The following is a 21278-nucleotide window of genomic DNA, read 5'->3' as shown; positions in this document are numbered from 1 at the left end:
TTTTCTTTAGAGCTTTGAAAAAAAAACTATTTTGAGGATTTTTTTAAATTTTTGAAATATTTTTTTTTCAAAGCAATCGCGATACTTTAGTTGCGTATGAACAAAATATTGAAGCCTAGGTAAGGAAGCGTAAGTTGCGTAGGCGCCGCGTCGCAGTATAACGGATAAGCAATAGTTTGGAACCCAAAGAAAAGTGAACAAAACTAGTTATTCTTATTAAAATATCTATAAAATATGTGATAATTTGATGTGCATATGTCTCATGCTCATTTTTATCCGCCAAATGACGCCAATCTTTTTTATTGGAGCCTTACATTCATAAGTTCTTATTTTCGTTAATAGAAATAATATGTTTTTTGAATTATGCAAATTGAACGCTCCGTTCTCTCAAAAAATCAATTACCATTCTTTGCGCTTTTTGCGTTTTATCTTCAAAACGGCTCGACCTGCCTTTGTCAAAAACTAATCAGCACGTCTCATTATCAATAAGAATCGAATGTTTTTCAATTATTTAAATCGGTTGACTATAGTTCCCGAAATCGTCGACGAAAATTTGTATCCGCACACATACACATACATCATTTTTTTCTAGGGCATGGCAAAATGTTCAGAAACCTTTGTAACGTACAGATATATAAATATTTCGATTTTTATGCGATTATTATAACTTTAAAATTTAGTAAATTACAAAAAATGTGATATTTTCTTAAATTATAACATTTTACATCAGCTTTAGATATACTTTATTTTTTTATTTCAAGTTGATAATAAATCTGTGGAAGTTAACACTGCATTTAATTTTATGTAGTACGTATATATTTGAGATCTAAAATCAATTATTTGATCAACATAAGTAGAACGTAGTCATCAGTACAAATTTTGAAAAATTCCAACTTTTTCAAAATAAAAATAACCATTCTATAATCCGGACTAATATTAAATAAAAGGTATATTAATTTTTTTTTAATATGATTCCGAGTAATAATTTCTATACTATGGTTACTATCACTTCTATATATTTCCGTTATTTTTGATATATCAGAAAAATATGTTAAAAGTTGAAGATGAAACAATAATTTTTTGCAGAATCAAAATAATGTACTACGTAATGTACTTAAGTTGTAATGAAAATTCAAGTCCATTCTCTTAAAATTTGCTTATGTGGGGTCAACAAAAATTATTTTAACTTTTAAATATTAACGCAATAATATGTATTTGAATCAATATAACAAATATAATATTACACGAATAGTTCAAAATTTACAAAAAATTATGCTTAAATAATTTCATAATTAAGCTGTAGTATGATAGGCAAATGTAGGTTAATGCATTCCAATAAATAGACAATCCATAAGTTCAGCAAATTCTATCAAGCCAGTACCACAATCAGGCACTTGGTATCTCTCATAATTAATTTAAGAAGATATCAGCAACTTAATAAATTCTATCGATAACATCCATCTGGGGTGATGGTACTCCAATCAATATTCCTAAGTACTATCTTTTTAACTAAGTCTTCACAATCTCATATACTTTCATAAATCTAAATTTAACTGTTACCTTCTATCCCAGGTTACAACGATTTATATGAGGAAGACGACGAGGAAGAGTACGACGACGACCTCGATGACGAAGAAGTAGCAAGTCCCAGAGAACGTACTGCCATCGAAGAACAGTGGGACAATTCGGCAGGATTCGAGTTGACCAGTGTCGAACAAGAAACTTACGAGAAGTATTTCTATGGTACAGAACACTGGAATTATTTCACCAATGATGAAGATTTGGGACCAGTGATATTGTCGATAAAGCAAGAGACTTTGAATGGAAGAGATCAGTTTAGGATATTGGTGAGGGCCATAAGTTACACGGTGCATGGGCTGATACCGGCGTCTTGCGTTTTTGCAGACAGGTGAGTAGAAAAAATAGGAAAAAACATTATTGTAATTTTATTATTTATGAAAAGAAAATGTTTTTTCTACTAAACTAGGGGTGAGTGGCATCGTGCCTTAAAGCAAATTGCTGGAACTTCCCGTATCAGAATTATATATTCGAGGAAAAAAAATCAGTAATCAATAAAAATTGATCAATGATTTACAACAATTGTCTCATACATTTTCAAATAGCTAATTACAATCACTATTTATTTTATCGTTCATAAAATATACAGTGAGGATCTTATCGCCTAAAGTACTTGAGAAAGTTTACATTAGCAAGAGGTGCCGAATAAATCCGTCTGAGGATATATTTCTTACGATTAGAATAACGCATTTGAAATATAAACATTTTGAAACTGAATTGTAAATTTAAAATTCGTATTTGAAGTATAAAACATTGTATATTTTTAAAAATTTTGAAAAAAAAATTTGATAATTTTGCAAATTTTTTTTAACCGTATAAGTAAACTTTGAAAATTAAAAATCTTGGTACGTAACCCAACAAAATTGTAACAAAAAAATTACTACTATTTTTTAAAAACTTCATCAAATATCTTATAATTTGATATGCATATGTCTAATGTTCATTTTTAACCACCAAATATAATTTTTTTTCATTTTTTCCTCTGTATTTCCGAAACCGCTAGACCTGTGTTACCAAAAGTTTCATCAAATATCTTGTAATTTCGTCATTACAAGTAAAATGATTTTTGATTCATTCAAATAGAAATCGAATGTTTTTTTAAGCATTCAAATCGGTTGATTTGTGCGCCCGAAATCGTTGACGAAAAATTGTATCCTAACATACATACATACTACGCACACACACATCCATTTTTTCTGAGGTTTGCCAAAATGATCAGAAACCTTTGAAACGTAAAGATATGCAACAAAATTTAAACGGGAGGTTAAAAATGTCTTTTTCCTACTAAAACTAATGGTGAATGGCATTGTGCCTTGAGGAAAATTGCTAGACAAATGGATATATCCATTCTCTCTAAGGTATGTCAAAATGTTCAGAAACCTCTGAAACGTAAAGATATGCAAATAAATTTACTTTGAATTATTGGATGATTACTACCTATAACTTACCCTACGGAAAGAAGGGTAATGAATTAGCTGGTATCTTTTGTGGTCCAATAAGATTTTTATATGCAAATTAAATTTTAAATTTGATAAGATCTTCGAACTTTTATTCCAGATAGATAAGTTATTTGTAGTTTTTAAAATAATGCAATTTTTATTGCATTTTACAAGTTACAAAAATTATTAAAATGTTAATTTGAACTTTACTGAATTTTAAATTTTGTTATTCAAACAGAGAACCTTTTTTTTCTAAAATAATTAGTTAATTGATTTTGTGGTAGTTAGTTATTGGTGAATATATCTCGTGTTAATTTTTATATCCAGTAAGTAAATATTAAAGCAAAAATTTAGAAGTTGGCTTAAATTTTTTAAGGTTTAAGAAATAACAAATTAGAAATGCATAAAGAAGCAGCAAGTTCAAAATGCATAATTTTGTTTTGATTTTTCAGCACCTACTAAATTCTTTGATTCTAGTGTACATATCAACAGTTAAATTGGATTTTATTACTATTTTTGATATCTATGTTACAAGTTGCCAGTTCGAATCTTCGGGGAAATTATTCAACGATTTTTGAGTGTTCCCCAATATTTCATTTCTAATGCATGGCACTTTTATTCAAAATGTTTAATTTTTTAAAACAGTTTCTAATGATAAACAAAATTGTTACAGAAATGGTATATAAATTTTTCTATAAATGTGCCTTAAAGTAAGTTGGTTGGAATTCTAACTTCAAATTTTTTAACTGTTTATTTCAAATCTAAAGGTTTTTTTTTTGTCTGAAAACTAATCAGTTCAATTTCGAATTTACATCTTTCGAATAGTTATTGAATATTGGAAATCGGTTCAGGACTTATAGTAAAAACTTTAACAAAAATTGTTGCATAAAGAAATAGCTCGCAAAAATTTAGCAACGACAATTCTTCTTCATCAAATGAATTTAAAATTTGTGGAATCAGAGCAGCCGTTTTTGTAAAAACTTCTACAAAAAGTCAAAATTTGTCTCACATACGAAGATACCTACATACTTTTGCAATATGAGTGTCAAACAATTCAGAATAACTTAAGGATAAAATTAGCAGTCCTACTTAATAGCAAAAACATGAACTCTAGCCTCCCCTATGAAGTATATATTTTTATATTGTAGAAGAAATAATTTATTTATAATCTATTTAATCATATGGTAAGTTATATCATTTCCGGTAACTATTACCATTTAACAAAACTATAGTACAACATTTTGAAGTTCCTCAAATTTTGATGAAAGTTTCATCCTTTGCAATAATTTAACAATCATGATAACTTTCAAAACTTAACTATACAATATTTCATATGAAGAAATAATGATGTGGTATAGTTGGAAATAAGAATGAATTAAAATTGGGCACTAGATTTAGATTACATCTGATCACTAATATAATTTACTTAGTAATGCAATTTCAATGAAAAATATCCTGTGTTGATTATGCCAAATGCAGAACACATCAAACTCATTCATTATTATCAATTTCATATTTGCATATAGTATATTATAAAACATTTGCAAAAAAATACAAAGTGGTAAGTTCAAAATTTAGGTAGCAAATACAAATTTTAAGTAGTGAGTACAACATTTAAAGCATTCAAAATTTAACTATCCTTTCACATGAATGACTCTGAACTGATAAAAATGACTACTATAAAAATATATTATGTATTACAAAATGTATATGAAATTAGACACATTTGACTACTTTAATTTTTTGAGAAAAAGTGGTAACTTCATTAGCAAAATAATCTCGTTTTTTGCAAAATCATTCACAATTTTAAATTTGAATATGAGTTCAACTTCGCTCATGTACCTACTTTCAGTCATAGAATTTTAGTTATATTATAAGCGTTGCCAATCATTTCGAAATAGAAGCATTTTTACTGAAAATATTTACCAAAACCCTGCTTGAATATACCGATATAATAATTATTATATATTTTTCTAGGTATAATCGTGAAGAAGTAGTCCGATCTCTTGGCAAAGAGGTCAACATCAATCCACCTCTGGTCCTTGGTCAGTTACCAGATACTCCAGAAGAATTGTTAAAATTGGACCAAGTTTTTATCAAAAGTGAACTAAAAGTTGGTGTCATCTATGTACGAGAAGGCCAATATACTGAAGAAGAAATTTTGGATAATAATGATAATTCGCCGTTATTTGATGAATTTTTACAAGTCTTGGGAGATAAAGTTAGATTAAAAGGTATACATTTTAATAATATATTTTAAGCAAACATTTGCCAATATTTTAATTGTTAACAATTGTGATTTTTAACTTGGTCCTGGTATTTATTTTCCTATCCATTTCCAGGTTTTGATAAATACAAAGGCGGCCTGGACACCGTCCACGATTTGACAGGGCTGTACTCGGTTTACACGAATTGGAGAAATATTGAAATAATGTTCCACGTGTCCACACATTTGCCTTATGAAAGACATGATCCTCAAAAATTACAGAGAAAACGACACATAGGGAACGATATCGTTTGTGTCGTGTTTTTAGAAGCCGATAATACTTCGTTTAGTCCTGCTTGTATTAAAAGTCATTTTTTGCATACGTTTATTTTAGGTGAGTAAAATTTGCAGTAAAACTTGGTAGAAATAAGTGGAAAGTTATGAAGAAATTGTGAGGAAATTTAGTAATAGTCACAAAAATAGAAGCAATACACCATTTAACCTTTTTCACTCGGATGCTGCCCGTCTGGCGACAAAATACGTATTAATTCTGCATTTAGCTAGTGTAAAGGGTTAATACATCTCTAAGTTGGCAGTTTTTTTTTTAACTTTCGAGCATCAAAAACCATAAAATTGTATGAAGAGATTTAATAATTTATGTATTATTTTATTTGCCTTTAAATTGCTTTGATCTTCAGACATTCTCTAAGTTTGTTGCTGAATATTATAAATATTATTGATCATTTATAATTATAGATAATTCCAAACACTTCAGCACTATATTTTTAGTTTAATAACAATCTATGTTTTAGTATTGTCAAACTTTACATTTAGGTAAAATCACATTCTGATTTGAACTACAAAATATGAATAAAAAGATAATATAACATGCCAACAAATGAGTAGATAATCTAGTTGAAAGTGGCATTGAGCCTTAAGGCAACTTGCATGAACTTTCCGAAATGTGTAATAATTGACTTAATCAATCGAATTTGAGATTTAGATATTCAGATGAAATTTTCAATTATTCATTTGGAAAATAGGGTTATCGCTATCAATTGAATCTAAACATTCCTGTTTCTAATTGATATCTTTCAGACATATTTTTAATATTTGTAATTATATTTTATAGTGCATAGACACTAGTGTTTGTATGTCCTAAAATTAGTAGCTCATTATTATAAATTTCAATGAATTGATAGTGTTTGAGTCATCACATCACAAAAGCAATTTTTGACACAAATTTTGACTATAATATTTGTTCAAACTTTGATGAATTTTTAAAACTAAACCCCTTGCCGAAGGAATGTAAAATTGTAGTATGTTGTTCAGAACCATGATATCTATCGGCATGAAAAGTTTCATCAAAAAAAATTTCAACAGTTAATTACGAAGAAACGGCTCGGCCAATCTTTGACCAAAACTGATCAGCACGACTCCCAAATAATAACTTTTGAATAGTTTTTGAATGTTTAAAATCGGTTCAAAATTTTTGGCTAAAACGGTGGACTGAATTTTTTTTTTTATTTTTTTGCTAATTGCAAAAAACGGCTTAGCCGATCATATCAAGAATCTAACCGACGAAAGTGCTTATCAAGTTTTATTATGGTTTTTAAATTTTTAAAATCTACTCAACCGTTTTTGAGATAACATTGATGAAAGGTCTAATTTTGACAAAAGGCAAAAAAACGCGACCAATATTTCCTACCTTTGACGTTTTTTCAAAGTTAAACGAGTTGTCGTAGAACCGTAATATTTTAGTATGATCTATAAGACTATGGTATCTACCTTCAAAAAAAATTACACTTTATTCCAAGAAAACGGCCAGGCCGATCTTTATCAAAAACAAATCAGCACGATTTCCAATCGATTTTTTTGATGAAAACAAACTTTTTCTTCGGGAAGTTATAAATAACTCCTTCAGATTTTTTTGCTTTTTGTAAAAAATCTAACTTTTCTGATCATTTCTCAAAGGCATTCGATGTAAATATTTCAATGATAATAAAACAATTTGGCATATGATTGATAGAAGTGATTTACCTGTTCAGTATCTGGTGAACGTTACATCTTGAAAATAACCATAGTGGATACTTTTCGAAAAAAATTTTTACAATGACCACTTGAAACTTCAAAAATTAAGTCATCAGATTTTTTCACTTTCAATATTTGGAGCCATGTTGCTCTGGTTTCTTGAGATTTTGTCTAAAGTTGCCCTATTAGCTCAAAATACCCTTTTATTTTTAGTATATATCAACTTCTTTATTCATGGACTAGAAATAGCTAAATCTTGATACCGCCAACATTTACTGTATTTTTTTCTTACGTGTCTATCAAGTAATTGATAATTCAGCACCAATAATATCTTGATTGTAAATTGAGATCAAATTTAAAATCAGATCAGTAGTTTGAGACTCTATATAATACAAACAGTCGAATAGAACATGAATTTTAATATATAGTTGATTGAATAAATTTTTGCTTAATCCATCGAATATTTCCTTACCTTAAAAAGTGTCGAAGCAAAATTCCAAAACGCGGCTTCGCTCTTCTAACACTTCGAAGTATATTAAAACTTATTGTTATTAAATTATAAGTTCATTTTTAAGTATCATTATTTTTCTTTAATATTTCATATTTTCTTCCATATTTTAGTTCGAGTATCAGCCCGCATAAAACGAAGACCCACTCGGTACGAAGTCTCCGTTGTGACCCGCGATGAGGTTGGAGCCTACAAACCATACCTTTGGGAGCAAAGTGTATTCAACAAAGGTCCAATGTTCAGAGAATGGCTCCTAACTAAAATAGTTAACGGAGAAAGAGCCAGTTATTCGGCCCCAAAATTCGCCAGAATGCAGGAACGCACCAGATCGCAGATGCTGGAAGATATTGTCGCCAATTTGGCTAACCATGCGGAGACTGGACAAATACCCAAGCCTTATAGAAGAGGTCAGTAATAGAGATAAATATTTATTTTAATAATATTGGTGCAGTTCTCAATATGATTTTTATATATTTGTTTTCTTTTTTTTAGGTTCGTGGCGACCAATAGGTCACATGCGACCTAGTTCACCACTTTTGGACTCCGTGAGGGATCAATTCGAGGATTATGATGAATTGGCTAAAGATTTTACGAGAATGTTCCTGAATAGTGAAGCAAATGCTCTGGCCAATGGTCAATTGTTTGATGTAGTATTCATGGTAGGCCAGTCTAAACAGAAAGTCAAGTTTATTGGAGTCAGAGCCATACTTGGAGTTAGGAGCAGGTGAGATAAAGAATAGATTTTTTTTATTATTATTATTACAATTCAACAAGGTTTAAATAAACTCATTGTAGTAACAGAAAGGTCTCTTATGGACTTTTATTGTTGCAAAAGCGATCAGCTAAAGAAAACTTCATATTTTGTCAATTAATGACAATTTTTTTCAGTATATGTAGTATGCGATATATTATGATTACATTTACATGTAATCCGCAGTGCATTTGGGCAGGATGGTATAAAAGATGACTTTAATGAATTTACTTGTTAATCAAAATTATCATATACTAGTTAACCCGGCAAACGTTGTTTTGCTAAGTAAGGTATTTTGCAAACATTTTCTAGTAGAAAATCTAGAAAATTAATACTTTAATTTAAGTGTGTAAGGATGTGTTGTTTGAATGCCATATACAACGAGGTATTATAAAAATAATAAACCACATTAGTTTGTCTATATTTTGTCAACACAATCAAACAGGAAGTTTTATACTTTTTCTATAGAAAATATGGTATAATCCAATCCAAGTTTTTTTTGGTCTTTCGACTTATTGATTACGTTTCAAGTTTTTCAGATTCTTTTTGGATTCTGGATTTTGTGTATAATTGTAAATAATATTACTGAGCTTATACAAAATTTTTGCAATTTCTGCGAGGAGAGATTAAAATTGAATTAAGTATTTCTTCTTTGACCTGCTCTTTGAAAAGTTTCAAGTAATATTCGATGAATTGAAAGAAATTTAATAAAAAGTAAATATGTAAAGCAGGGCGAGGCACAAAGGTCCAATTTGACTTTAAGCAAATATAAACTACATTCTGAAAACCAAAACAGTTTTATCACAACAAATAACACATTTCAAACAAACATTAACTGACTACGTTCAGTAAAACTGCCAGCTACTTCATCATTGTAGAAATGTGCTTTTTGTGATATATTTCAAACAAAATTATCTAGACCTTTTTACCCTATAGGCGGGGTAACTTGTAACGGCCAGGTGGCAAACAGGTTTAATGTCTTATTTTGATTTAAAAATATTTTACAAAATAATTACATTTTTGATTAATGATAAAAAAAACTACCAACGGAAGAAAATACTTTTAATTATGGATTTTCAAAAATTAATGTTTATCTCCTGATAGCAAAGTCATAAGAATCAAGGTTATAGCTGATTATGCATCTTTTTTCTTTTCCAAATATTGTTGTTGAACAATGCTTAACTTTAATGGTTTTTGAGACATCAGTGGTGGACCTTTTCAACCCCAGGCCTTTATATACTACTAACCATTCTTTGATTCTAGAAAATGATAACTGGGAATAATTTATTCAACAAAATGTCACTTTGATCGATTTCAAATTTAGGTTCTGATTTTAAATAACATAAATAAAAAATAATATAACCTAGAAAATGTTTTATAAATAACAATGAGTGTATAATTATACATATGAGTTTTTTCAGAGCACCGTGTTTGAGAAAAATATGATTTGCAAAACGAGAGTGCTATAACGACTAAAAGTGAATTTTCATATTAATATTTCAAAAAATTTTATATATTGAGTTTCTAGTAACACTTGCGCCCCGTTTAATAACGTTTTTGTGTATAAATATAACTACAAACAACAAAACTACTAACTACAATTTAATTATAATTCAATAATATTCACCTAAAACATAAACAAAATATTTTGGACTATGTGCTTGACTTGATCATAAGACTTTCAGCACATAAAAATATATGTTATATGATTTATTTTCTTTATCCCAGGGTGTTCCAAGAGATGTTGTACGGTATCCAAACTGGATTTGGATCACCACAAGTACCCGTGGCAGAGCTTTTAGCCCGTCCTGTTCCGCCTCTGCTTTCTCCGCAAGCAGCTCGACCGAAAAGCAGTAACTTTTTGCAAGTGCCTGATATAGAATCGCCCAGGTAAACAAAATATTTCAACTTTTATAAAGTATTCTATAACTTATTTAAAAACATACAAGTGTGGAGTTTAATTGCCAACATTTTGGACCCACTGAGACCCAACTGAATTTGATTATTTATTATTATTAAAATTGTTGTTGCTTTAAATTCTAAGAATAGTATGGTAATCACACTTGTTCATTCGAACAAGACGAAGAAATCCAATCAAACATCCTCTCGGGTAGAATGATTCAATTTATTTTTTTAGAAGTATTACGAGTTAATAAAGACTTTGCAGATTAGGATTCATTTGGATACTGTTGAATATTAAGAATTTTTGTATAACTTTAATTTATTTTATATAGACCAAAGAGTGTACCTAGTTCTCCGATGGTAAAACGCGCCTTCTCTCGCCTTGGAACTATAACTGCAGGCTGGGGCAGGTCTATCAGGAAGCAGCATTCGCAATTGCATGCTGATGATAAGAAAAAGTGGGCCAGTTCGCACGATTGTTCTAGTAAGTAATAAATCATTATTACTAGTTCTATGCATTCCAGTCCTTGGTAGGGAAGTTTATCATTCCTTAAGAAAACACTCCAGGTTTTTTGTTACACCAGTATTCCTAGTCTACTTTTTAAATAATATTGGATTATTGTCCTACGACCTGGTTTTTTATTTTCTGTATTCTTCTGATATATATCTTACATATAATCCTAAACGATTATTCGGATTTTGATAAATCTTTCTGGAGAGTGTTAAGGGATTTTTTTAATACGTATGAGATTATAAAAATATATTAATGTTGTAGATATAAATGGAAAAAATTGCAAAAAACGAGATGTCATTGTTTGACATTGAATATATTTGGGACTATATATATATATATATATACTATATATTTACTTATGAGCCTAGACAATATGAGAATATGTATAATAAATTGATAATTATGAATAAAAAAATGAAATGTCTACATTATTATTACCAAAGAGCAGCTGAGATGTGCCAAAAATTTAAATAATATAAGATACAGGATATGTATGGCAGATTGAATGATACACATATGAACTGGATTTGAGAAATTAATTCACTTAAAATATGAAATAAAGTAATAATCAGGGCCGGTTCTACCTTGAATGCGACGCATGCAAAAAATACGAGCGCACGCCTTAGGGGGCGCCAACACAAGATTCGGATATGAAATTTTTAATAAAGTTTTTTTTTCAATATAATTCAAAAAATATATAATTTCTTTGCATCTTTCATTAATCTTTGCACAATATTTTCAAAATACGTTTAAAATTTTACTTTAAAACAACAAATGCGAAAGTAAAGATGAATACATACAATTTGGCTCTTACGATATCAATTAGGGTAAGTTTAAGATGCAATTTTGGATATCTCAAATAATAAAAATTTAATTAAAATAATCCAATATGATGTACCAGTGTGTTTATGCTATGGTTATGTTCAATAATGAAAGGCTAGAATTTTTTTGCTATCTATGATTTGCTCAATAGAATAAATCGCATGAAATGTCAAAAATAAATAAGTAAAATGTTTCAAAAGCCAATTATTAATCAATGATAATAATTTTATTAATAAACTGTTAAAACAAGTAAAATAATATCGGCGGGGCGCTAGAAAAAAATAGCTTGTTGGCGCAGAGGACCCCAGAAGCGTTCCTGGTAATAATGTATATTAAATTATTACTAAGAAAAATGTAATTTATATATTATAATTTCTAAAAGCCAGGTCAAATATGATACGAGATTATAAAAATTATAGGCAACATTATTGGAACAATTATTTTGGGTGCAAAAATCCAAGGTGATATTACTTTTACCGCGGATACTATGTATTAATATTTTCTGAATTTATAATATTATACCTTTTGAAAGACTTCAATTTCCAATATAGTGTGGGAATTGAGACTCCTCATTTTATTTAAAGCAGTTCTACATTTAACATCGCTCATGTTTATGTATAGGCATTTTGGAGTGAAAAGTAATTTAAAAAACAATAATTATTATTTTTAGGTAAACGGTAAATATTAGTATGGGATATTAGTGCACCCTGTACCCTGCAATCCTGCACCCTTACGCGAGATATGATTTTGGACAAGTGAATAAAATCTCTCTGATTTGTTTCCGCGTTTGTTTGTCGAGTAAACTTAATGAAATGAATTGATATCAAAACAAAATATTATATTGGATGCTTTTGGAGTTATTAATAAACTCGTGTTATTATCCGTAGTCTATCGTGTTATATTACTGTTTCATTATAAAGTATATTTAATTAATATAGAAGCACATTTTTCTATAAGTTCATTCAAACCGTTACTATCGTGTTAATTTATGCAATTGTTTTTATCAGTATCTTAATACATTGTAGAAAGATTTATTTACTATTTATTATATTTTCTAGATAAAGAATCCAAAGACGGCAGCAAAGACAAGTCTGCTCTGCAACCTTTACCAGTGCCTCGTCTCTCGGTCTGTGCAGATGCTCAAAAAGTAGACAGAGCCAAATTAGCTCAGACTGAATTTTCGATTATTGAGTTCGACCCTGACACATTCCGAGTACTTCTGGACTACCTGCATACTGGTAGTTGTCCTTTGACCTGCGCTACGATACCTGGTCTGATTTGTGCAGCTGAACATTACGATTTACCTGAACTTTTGCAGGCGTGCTTCCATCATGCGAAACAGTTTTTGAGGATCGATGTGGTAAGAATCATATTTAAAATAACTAGTTGAAAGTGACATTTAGTAAGATGACCATATATTTTTAAGTCAAAACCTTTGACGTCAATTTTTAGTTATGCTAATCCGGGACGGGGGAGGGTGGGTGTAATAGTTTTTTTATATGAATCAATTTTTTTAAATCGGAAATGCGGACCTTCGGTAAGAACTTTATTATTTGATTATATGTAATACTTCTTTGTCTATGATATTTTTGGATCTATATGGTTTTTTTCGTTTTTGAGCTTTGCATAAAATTCTTTTCAATAAAAAAATCACACTTGCTCGCTTATTTTCATAACTTTTGTAAATTTACCTATTAATTTTTGAAAAACCGGGACAATCCGCGACAAAAGGTCTAAATCCGCAAACAAAATTTGCTTTTAGAAAAACCCGAGACAGAAGGTAGAAATCCGGAACTATCCCGACCAAACCGGAAAATGTGGTCACCTTGAATTTAGTCTTATGGCAAGTTGCATGAACTTCCTGAAATGTGTAAGATTTGACTTAATCAATCGAAATTGAAATTTGGATAATTAGATGAAATTTTCAACTGTTTAATTTCAAAAATAAAATTATTGCTTTTAATTAAATCTAAACATTGTGATTTTGAATAGAACCTTCTCAAACACATTTAAATTAACTGTAATTATATTAATTATAATGCAGAGACACGTGCTTGTATGCTCTAAAATTGTAGCTTATTATTTTAAAATTTAATGAATTGATGATGTTTGACTCATCACATCACAAAAGCAACTTTTGACACAAATTTTGACTATAATATTTTCTCAAACTTTGATAAATTTTTAACATTGAACTATTTGTCGTATGGCCGTAACATTTTAGTATGTTTTATAAGAATTTTTGGACCCCCCTCCCTCTTGGTGATACTTCGTGATATTTAAAACTACCCCCCGTTAGTTAGTTTAGTAACGTAATTTTTTTTTTTCGAATTTACTAAAAAATCGTATGTCTTTTTGAGAATTCAGGTAAAAAGTAATTACACGTGATATCTTACTAGATCCCTCCCTTCCTCCACGTGATTTTTTGTGATTATTTGTCCTACCCCCCTCCCCCTAAAAGCTTCACGTAATCAATGGACGCTCCATAAGACCATGATATCTATTTCCATAAAAGGTTCATGAAAATCAGTACGTTTTTTTCACCGGTTAATTTCAAAAAAATGGTCTGGTAGACTTTTACCTAAAACTAATCATATCATACCCAATCAATATCTTTCGAACAGTTTTTGATTTTTTAAAATCGATTCAAAATTGAGAGCAGAAAGGTGGACGAAAATCTTTTCACTTTTCTGCTATTTACAAAGAACGGCTCAGACGATCATCGCACAAAACTGAGAAAAGATAATCCATATCAAAATACATCGATTGGCTTCTAAATTTTTGACATCGGTTCAGGCGTTTTTGAGCAAACGTCGATGAAAGTTCTATTTTTGGCAAACGCCAAAAAAACGATGCTATTTTTTGCAAACTTTGACGAATTTGTAAAATTAAACGACTTGTCGTAGGGCCGTTATATTTTAGTATGATCTATAAGACCATGGTATCTACTACCGACATTTCAGTAAACCGGTTTTCGAATTATAAATTTCTCAGAGATCCGGATTTAACTGGTTTTTGAATTTTATATAAAAAATCAATTTTTTGCTCAAATATTCTGTAATAAAAAAAAATATTGGCAAAATTTGATTTTGCAGTGATTTAAAGCAGATTTTGACTGAATTTATTTATTGTTCAATTGAATGAATAGTAAACAAATTTATTTTAATTTTAATTAGTAGAACAAAGTAATAATAGTTAATTTGTATTATGATAGTGAAAGAAGAGTTAAAACCGATAAATGAAAATAATACATGTTTTAATAAAAAAAACTTTTAACTTTTAATTAAGTAAAAAGAAATTAGATACATATTGATACATACTTGTTAATGTAATTTTTTTAAGTTCTAAAAACAATTAAACAAAACTCCGAGTTTATTCTATTTTGAATAATTTCAATTAATTAATTTCAAATATTTAATTATTTTTTGGTTTATTAAAATAGGATTGCTAAAAGCTGAGGACGTCTATTGATTTGTCATTTAAAAGTGCCCTAATATTTCTGAAAATTTTGTTATTTTATTTGTGACTTCTAGGGCTAAAAACTCTTTTTTTGTTTGAGTAGAGCAATTCACTTCTTTAACAAGAAGTCACATTGATCTAAATTAATATATACTTTGATATAATAATCTAAATTAATATATACATTAGACAAAATATAACACAGAATCAACTATAACAGACTGATATGATTCAAAATTTTTATCGAACCCATATGATTCCAAGTATCAAAACTCTTGCTTCCATCTAGTATATATGTCATTTTCCATTTATACAGTAAAAACCGATTTTTCCCGCTAAAAAAATTCTTTTTAATACTTTATTACAAGAAAACGATCAGGCCGATCTTTACCAAAAGCTAATCAAACGGGTTTTGAATTTTCAAAATCGATTCAGAATTGCGAGTTACAACGTGGACAAAAAATTTTTCACTTTTCTGCTATTTATAAAGAAACGCCATTATTCTTCATCGAGATACATCGAATAGCCTTTCAATTTTTGAAGTAGGTCTAGTAGTTTTGAGAAAACGTCGATTTACAGCAAAAAAATCTATTCACACACACACACATACTTTTACCAAATTTGGTTTCATTCTATTCAGAACGGCTTGAAAGAAAACATAAAACTAGCGAATCGGATTTTTTGATGAAAACATAAACTTCTCCTTCGGGACGTTGATAAAAGACTGAATATAAAGCTTTATGAATTATTATATAATCTTTCTTTACTAGGTATGTGTGATGCTGATCTCCCTAGAGAACTACTACTGGCGTTACACATCAGCTTCTGAACTGGTCAATATGATCCTTGCATTTGTGGAAACCAGGGCGTACGCCCTATTTCAGTGCCCTGAATTTTTATCTCTGTCCGAATCCATGGTGCAGATGATAATGGTTAGAAATCTGGAAATACCAGAAGTTAGAAAATTTGAAGCAATGCTAGCTTGGTCCAGGCACAAAGTCAGGACGAAAGCATCCTGTAAGGATGCCAAGGTAGAATTCAAGTGTACTATGGAAAGATTGGCAAGGGATCTAAAGTTGTATAGAATAACGCCTCAAGAGTTGATCAGAGTTGTGTTACCTACGAAAACAATTAAAAACGAAAGGATTCTGGAGACTTTGATGTACCAGGCGAATTCTGGTATGTACAGGATACAAGATAGTTACTTGGAAGCTTGTCAACAGAGACTGCAGAAACAGGATTCGAGGTTTTCGGAGTGGGAAAGTTTTGATTATGGATTGTAAATTTACGAAAAAGTGAGTACATGAGCACAAATAATTTGCATAATATTGTATTTTTAATGTTACTAACTCTGAAAGTGGTCAACGTTTGACCAAATTGTGATACTTGGATAATGACACCCGCACTAGGCATACGATTGCTGGGTGATAATAAGAAAACCAAAAAAATGTGGCAAATTGGTTAATTTATTTTGCTTTTATTCTGCAATTTTGAAAATATATGGCACGATGGTATGCAACTTCTAACTTTGTTGGTATGGTATATTTATATAGGTGTTGTCAGCTTTGAGCCTTCAAAATGGAATTTTGAGACAAAATTGGTGGCATACGCATTTTTATCCTTAGCAATAACTTAGGTTTTGTTATTTGCTTAGGATTTTCGAATTTGGCGCTTTGTTTTGGCACAATTAAATTGGATACTTTTATAATGCTGATTTTCTTTGAAATTCTGCATTGTGAATTTATCTAATATATAAAAGATAGATTTTGTTTTATAATGGACTGCAATTTCTAACTAAAAATGACATTTTTGAGTGGGAAATAAAGTAAAGGACACATTTATGAATATATAATATATATGCAATAACGAAAATAATATATAATTCTGGCTACGTTTGCAACATGCAATAATAATCATGATGGTGACTGTAAAACTTTTTCATATATTTATTATATAATTAGGGTGGTCCTTAATATGGACATTTTCGAATTTCGTTGCTCCCAAGGGCTCAAATGCTTACAAATTAATAAAAAACAATTCTCTAAGAGTTTTAACTCTTAATATTAACATTTAGATTGTCCACAATTCAATTAAAATTTTCGTATATTCATTATTAACATATAGCATTAAGTAAATACTTGCGCCGTCTGTGATAGCAGACTTGTAATTTTGATGGCAATTTGAGTGTCATCACCACCAATTAATTAAATATTTTGCTTCAAAATTAATTTTGATGCCATGATGAATAAATATTTCGTTAAACAGTCCACATGGATTTAATTAGAGGTTAAGTGTTTTATAAATATTTTTAAGTGTCATAATATTTGAGTTTACAAATGCTATCACAGATGTCGCAAAAATTTACTTAATGACATATGGTAATAATTAATAAACGATAGTTTTAAGTGAATTGCGGACTATCTAAATGGAAAATATTAAGAGCTAAAACTTTCAGAGAATTTATTTTCATTCATTTGTAAGCATTTGAGCCCTTGGGAGCAAACAAATTAGAAAATGTCCATATTAAGGACCACCGTAACATATATAAATAATTTCCCTTAAGATATTGTACTAAGTGTTAGCTTAAGAATGCGTCTCTTCCCGTTTCTGGAAAAACTCAAAAATCAAAATTTTTTCTAGCTGTTTTACCGCCGAGTTTTTCTAGAATTCTAGTTATTCATTAATAAATATTAAAATAATATGTAATGTGTAAATGTAAATCTTAATATCGGATTGTAAATATCAGAATAAATATTTTTTAATCATCGCCGACGTAGCTATAAGTGTAAAAGTCAACATATAAGTGTTTATACGTACCAAAATGACTCTGAAGCAATTGATGTAATTTTTTTTCTGTCATTTTGCAACATTGTCATTTTTTCACATTTTGGGATAAATATTGATTTGGGTGTGAAAGATAGATTTTGAGAAATATTTTATTAACAGTACTGCTATACAAATTTATAAAATATGCTAACTTTCCTTCCATAATATAGAAGAAAAGAATTTGAAATGTTTTAAATAGATTATTATTAATATTATTTTTAATATTAAATTAATTTTAATTTTGCGCTAATTAAATACTAAAATAAATCTTTTGGTAAAGTATTTTTGAAATCCATATTACGTTAATACTAACAAATTTTAATTAACCTATGGAAAACTTACGGTTTCATCAGAACTTACTTTTAAAATTCCAATCAAATTTATACATTGGTATGGAAATACATTTCATTTTTAGAATCAAATATACCTAAATTTATTTGTACCTTATTGATATAAATTTTTAATTAAATACTGTATTTTTTCTAACTACTAATTTATAAATAATAGTAATAATTAATTTGAGAAAAATCAGTCAACAGTTTGGTCAATGATTCCAAACGGTTCAAATTGATATTATTTATTACTTACTTTTTTATTTTTATTTATGACATGATCATAATAAGATTCAATTTATTTAAAAGGAAAATCGAATTTATTTAAATAAATGGTAATTTTGTTTTTTTGTTAAAAAATTTTATTATCTGTCATATGGATATGAATTTGGATGAACCTCATTACGATTTTTGGGTAATTTTATTTTTAATTTACCATTATCATCAATTTATGTTTTTTTTTTCCTTTATTGACATAAAATTTTTATATCTTAGCCTTGTTAACAATCACAGTTTTAGACATGATATATTAAAAATTTCCTATTTATTACATTTAAAAATTAAATTAACATAAAATGCTTTTTAGGACTAATTTATTCTTGTTGTTGAAGACTATATCAGTACTTTTAGTAAATATTTGGTTCTTGATCTAAAAAATCCAAAAGTTTATGGAACTGAAATAATTTGGCTTATATGATGACACCAATATTCAAAAAGTGTTATTAAATTTGGATTATATAAATATAAAGAAATTTAATTTAGTAAGGAATATAGGATACCTATTGCAAAAAATTTGAAGCATTGATTCAAAAGAATGGAAATCATATCAATAATAACATTGACGATCATATTTATACATTTTTCTAAATTATTTTTCTCTTATTATTTATCTGTCACGTATTCATTATTATTTCTTTCAATAAATTCCAATTTCACAGACTCTAAATTTTTTGACTTTCTTTTTTTGAGTTTTTGACTAAATTTTTGATTATTCCTTTATGGCCTTCAATGTACAAACTTTTCTAATTTATGCTCTAATATTTATATTATATATCCATATATAAAAATGTCACAAACCAAAATCAATTTTAATTTATAATATTTTTATAACAATTTGTATATTAAGATTTATTAAGAAGTGTCTTTAATGAGTGTGCTTGACTGAGAAACATTGGAATTTGAAATATTTTCTTTTAAATCTAAAATCTGGTTCTCAAATCATTTTTTATTTGAAAAGTAATGAAAACTTTATTTTGTAAATTTCTAAAGACTTCTAAAATCATATGCACTATATACAAAAAATTACCACGACGAATAAATTCAGGATTAACAAAAATAAAATTCTCATACTAAAAATTTATATCTATAGTTTTAAAGATTTTCAACTTAAATTCTTTGAAGAATTCAACCCATCTAATAAAATTTTACAGTTTTTATTTTTACAGTTTAGTTAAGTAATATTATTTTTATCAGAAATTACACAAACATTAGTTGTAATAATTAGATTTTAGAAAGCAATTGGAATTGTAATGTTTTAATATTATACTAATTGACTTTTGTATCCAAATTTCTGGTTTCTTTATCAATTATCCCCCCATTAAATCTGGCCCCAGAGCAGAGTCGCGCGCCGTCACTGCTCCCGTGCTCCTTTTCGCGCGCTAAACCTTGTTCTAAATTTATAAATATAACTCAGCCTACATAATATATAAAAATATTTTAGAAAACTGTTTATTTATAACCAACGGCCAGAGTTTGTTCTATTACTATCGAGCGGTGGCCAACACGATTCGGATTTGATCACAAATATTAGGCTAAAGTAGCCTACTAACAAAATTATTTAGTCTGATGGCAATTTTAAAAGTGAATTATGGTAGAATATTTTAAAGACAACAAGTTGAATAAGCTACCTGAGTAAATTCAAAGTTACCTTTTAAGTTATTTTAATTAAAAAAAATTCAAAACAGAGAAGAGCTTTTAATACCATTGTACATTTTTGAGCCGATTTTTTTAAATATTTCTGGAAGTCATATATAATTGAAATTAATCAACAAAAATCATAGATACTTCGTAAATCGTAAAACATTTTTAGTTTACCAAATTTGAATATAGTGAGTAGATTTATACTTTTTGAGTCAATTTTTTGAAAATTTCTTCTGTACCATGAAGAGACAAGTTTTAACTACTTGTGAAATTTAAGTAAGACGTGCTGAAATTTTATCTATTTTATTTAGATCCTAATTTTGAGACACTTTGGTCATTTTCTAACTAATTTTGTTTAAAAAGTATCATATCACAAACAAATACTTTACATTTATGGAAAATAATTTTACAGTCTTGTAATTATTTTATGTTTGCTATAACGTTACATCATATTTAAAAAAATCAGGAGCACTTCTCAATACATCTCAATTTACCAAATTTTAAAATAATGAAAAGATGTGAAGGCATTTATTCATTTTTGAGTCATTTTTTTTAAATTTTAGGTAATTTTTTATATATTAAAAAATATAAACAAGTTTCACTTGCGTGAAATTTGTGTTTATCTATTTTATTTAGTTTATGATTTTGTGACACGTTGAATATTTTTTTAACTAATTTTGCTTCAAAAACTGTATCTCAAGAAAATTGCATAATTTACAGATTTGTAAAATTATTCGGTAGCTTTTGATATAATCTCTAGAACGTTTTATTATATTAAGAAAAATTATAGACACTTCTTAATGCATTTTAATTTACTAAATTTGAAAACAGTAAAAAATTTTGAAGCCATTTATAAATTTTTGAGTTTTTATATTTTGTTATTTAAGTTTTGATCTCTTTGTTAAATATGTTTATTTTCGTATATTCAAAATGATATTGGCAAGTGTTGTCAGAACTTGCAAAAAATTTGCTAAACTTAAATTTGGTACT

The 21278-nt window shown here is 28.5% G+C and overlaps 1 protein-coding gene across 1 annotated transcript in view; it reads left to right on the top strand.

Annotated features, from left to right (window-relative positions):
* Positions 1-16493, top strand: part of LOC113389444 — a 22776-nt gene extending 6283 nt beyond the window's left edge. The window contains exons 2-10 of the mRNA XM_026626477.1: positions 1573-1909; positions 4995-5251; positions 5360-5617; positions 7876-8169; positions 8255-8486; positions 10242-10403; positions 10748-10899; positions 12810-13111; positions 15981-16493. Of these exons, the coding sequence (XP_026482262.1) occupies positions 1573-1909; positions 4995-5251; positions 5360-5617; positions 7876-8169; positions 8255-8486; positions 10242-10403; positions 10748-10899; positions 12810-13111; positions 15981-16493 (2507 nt within the window). The remainder of the gene's footprint in view (positions 1-1572; positions 1910-4994; positions 5252-5359; positions 5618-7875; positions 8170-8254; positions 8487-10241; positions 10404-10747; positions 10900-12809; positions 13112-15980) is intronic.
* Positions 16494-21278: the final 4785 nt, after the last annotated feature.

This window comes from Ctenocephalides felis, unplaced genomic scaffold (genome assembly GCF_003426905.1).
Source record: "Ctenocephalides felis isolate EL2017-DRISC unplaced genomic scaffold, ASM342690v1 CF-g0.4_SCAFFOLD_03573, whole genome shotgun sequence".
In the NCBI taxonomy this organism is placed as follows: domain Eukaryota; kingdom Metazoa; phylum Arthropoda; class Insecta; order Siphonaptera; family Pulicidae; genus Ctenocephalides; species Ctenocephalides felis.
Note: the sequence above shows the minus strand (reverse complement) of the source record. Positions and strands in the feature narration are given on the sequence as shown.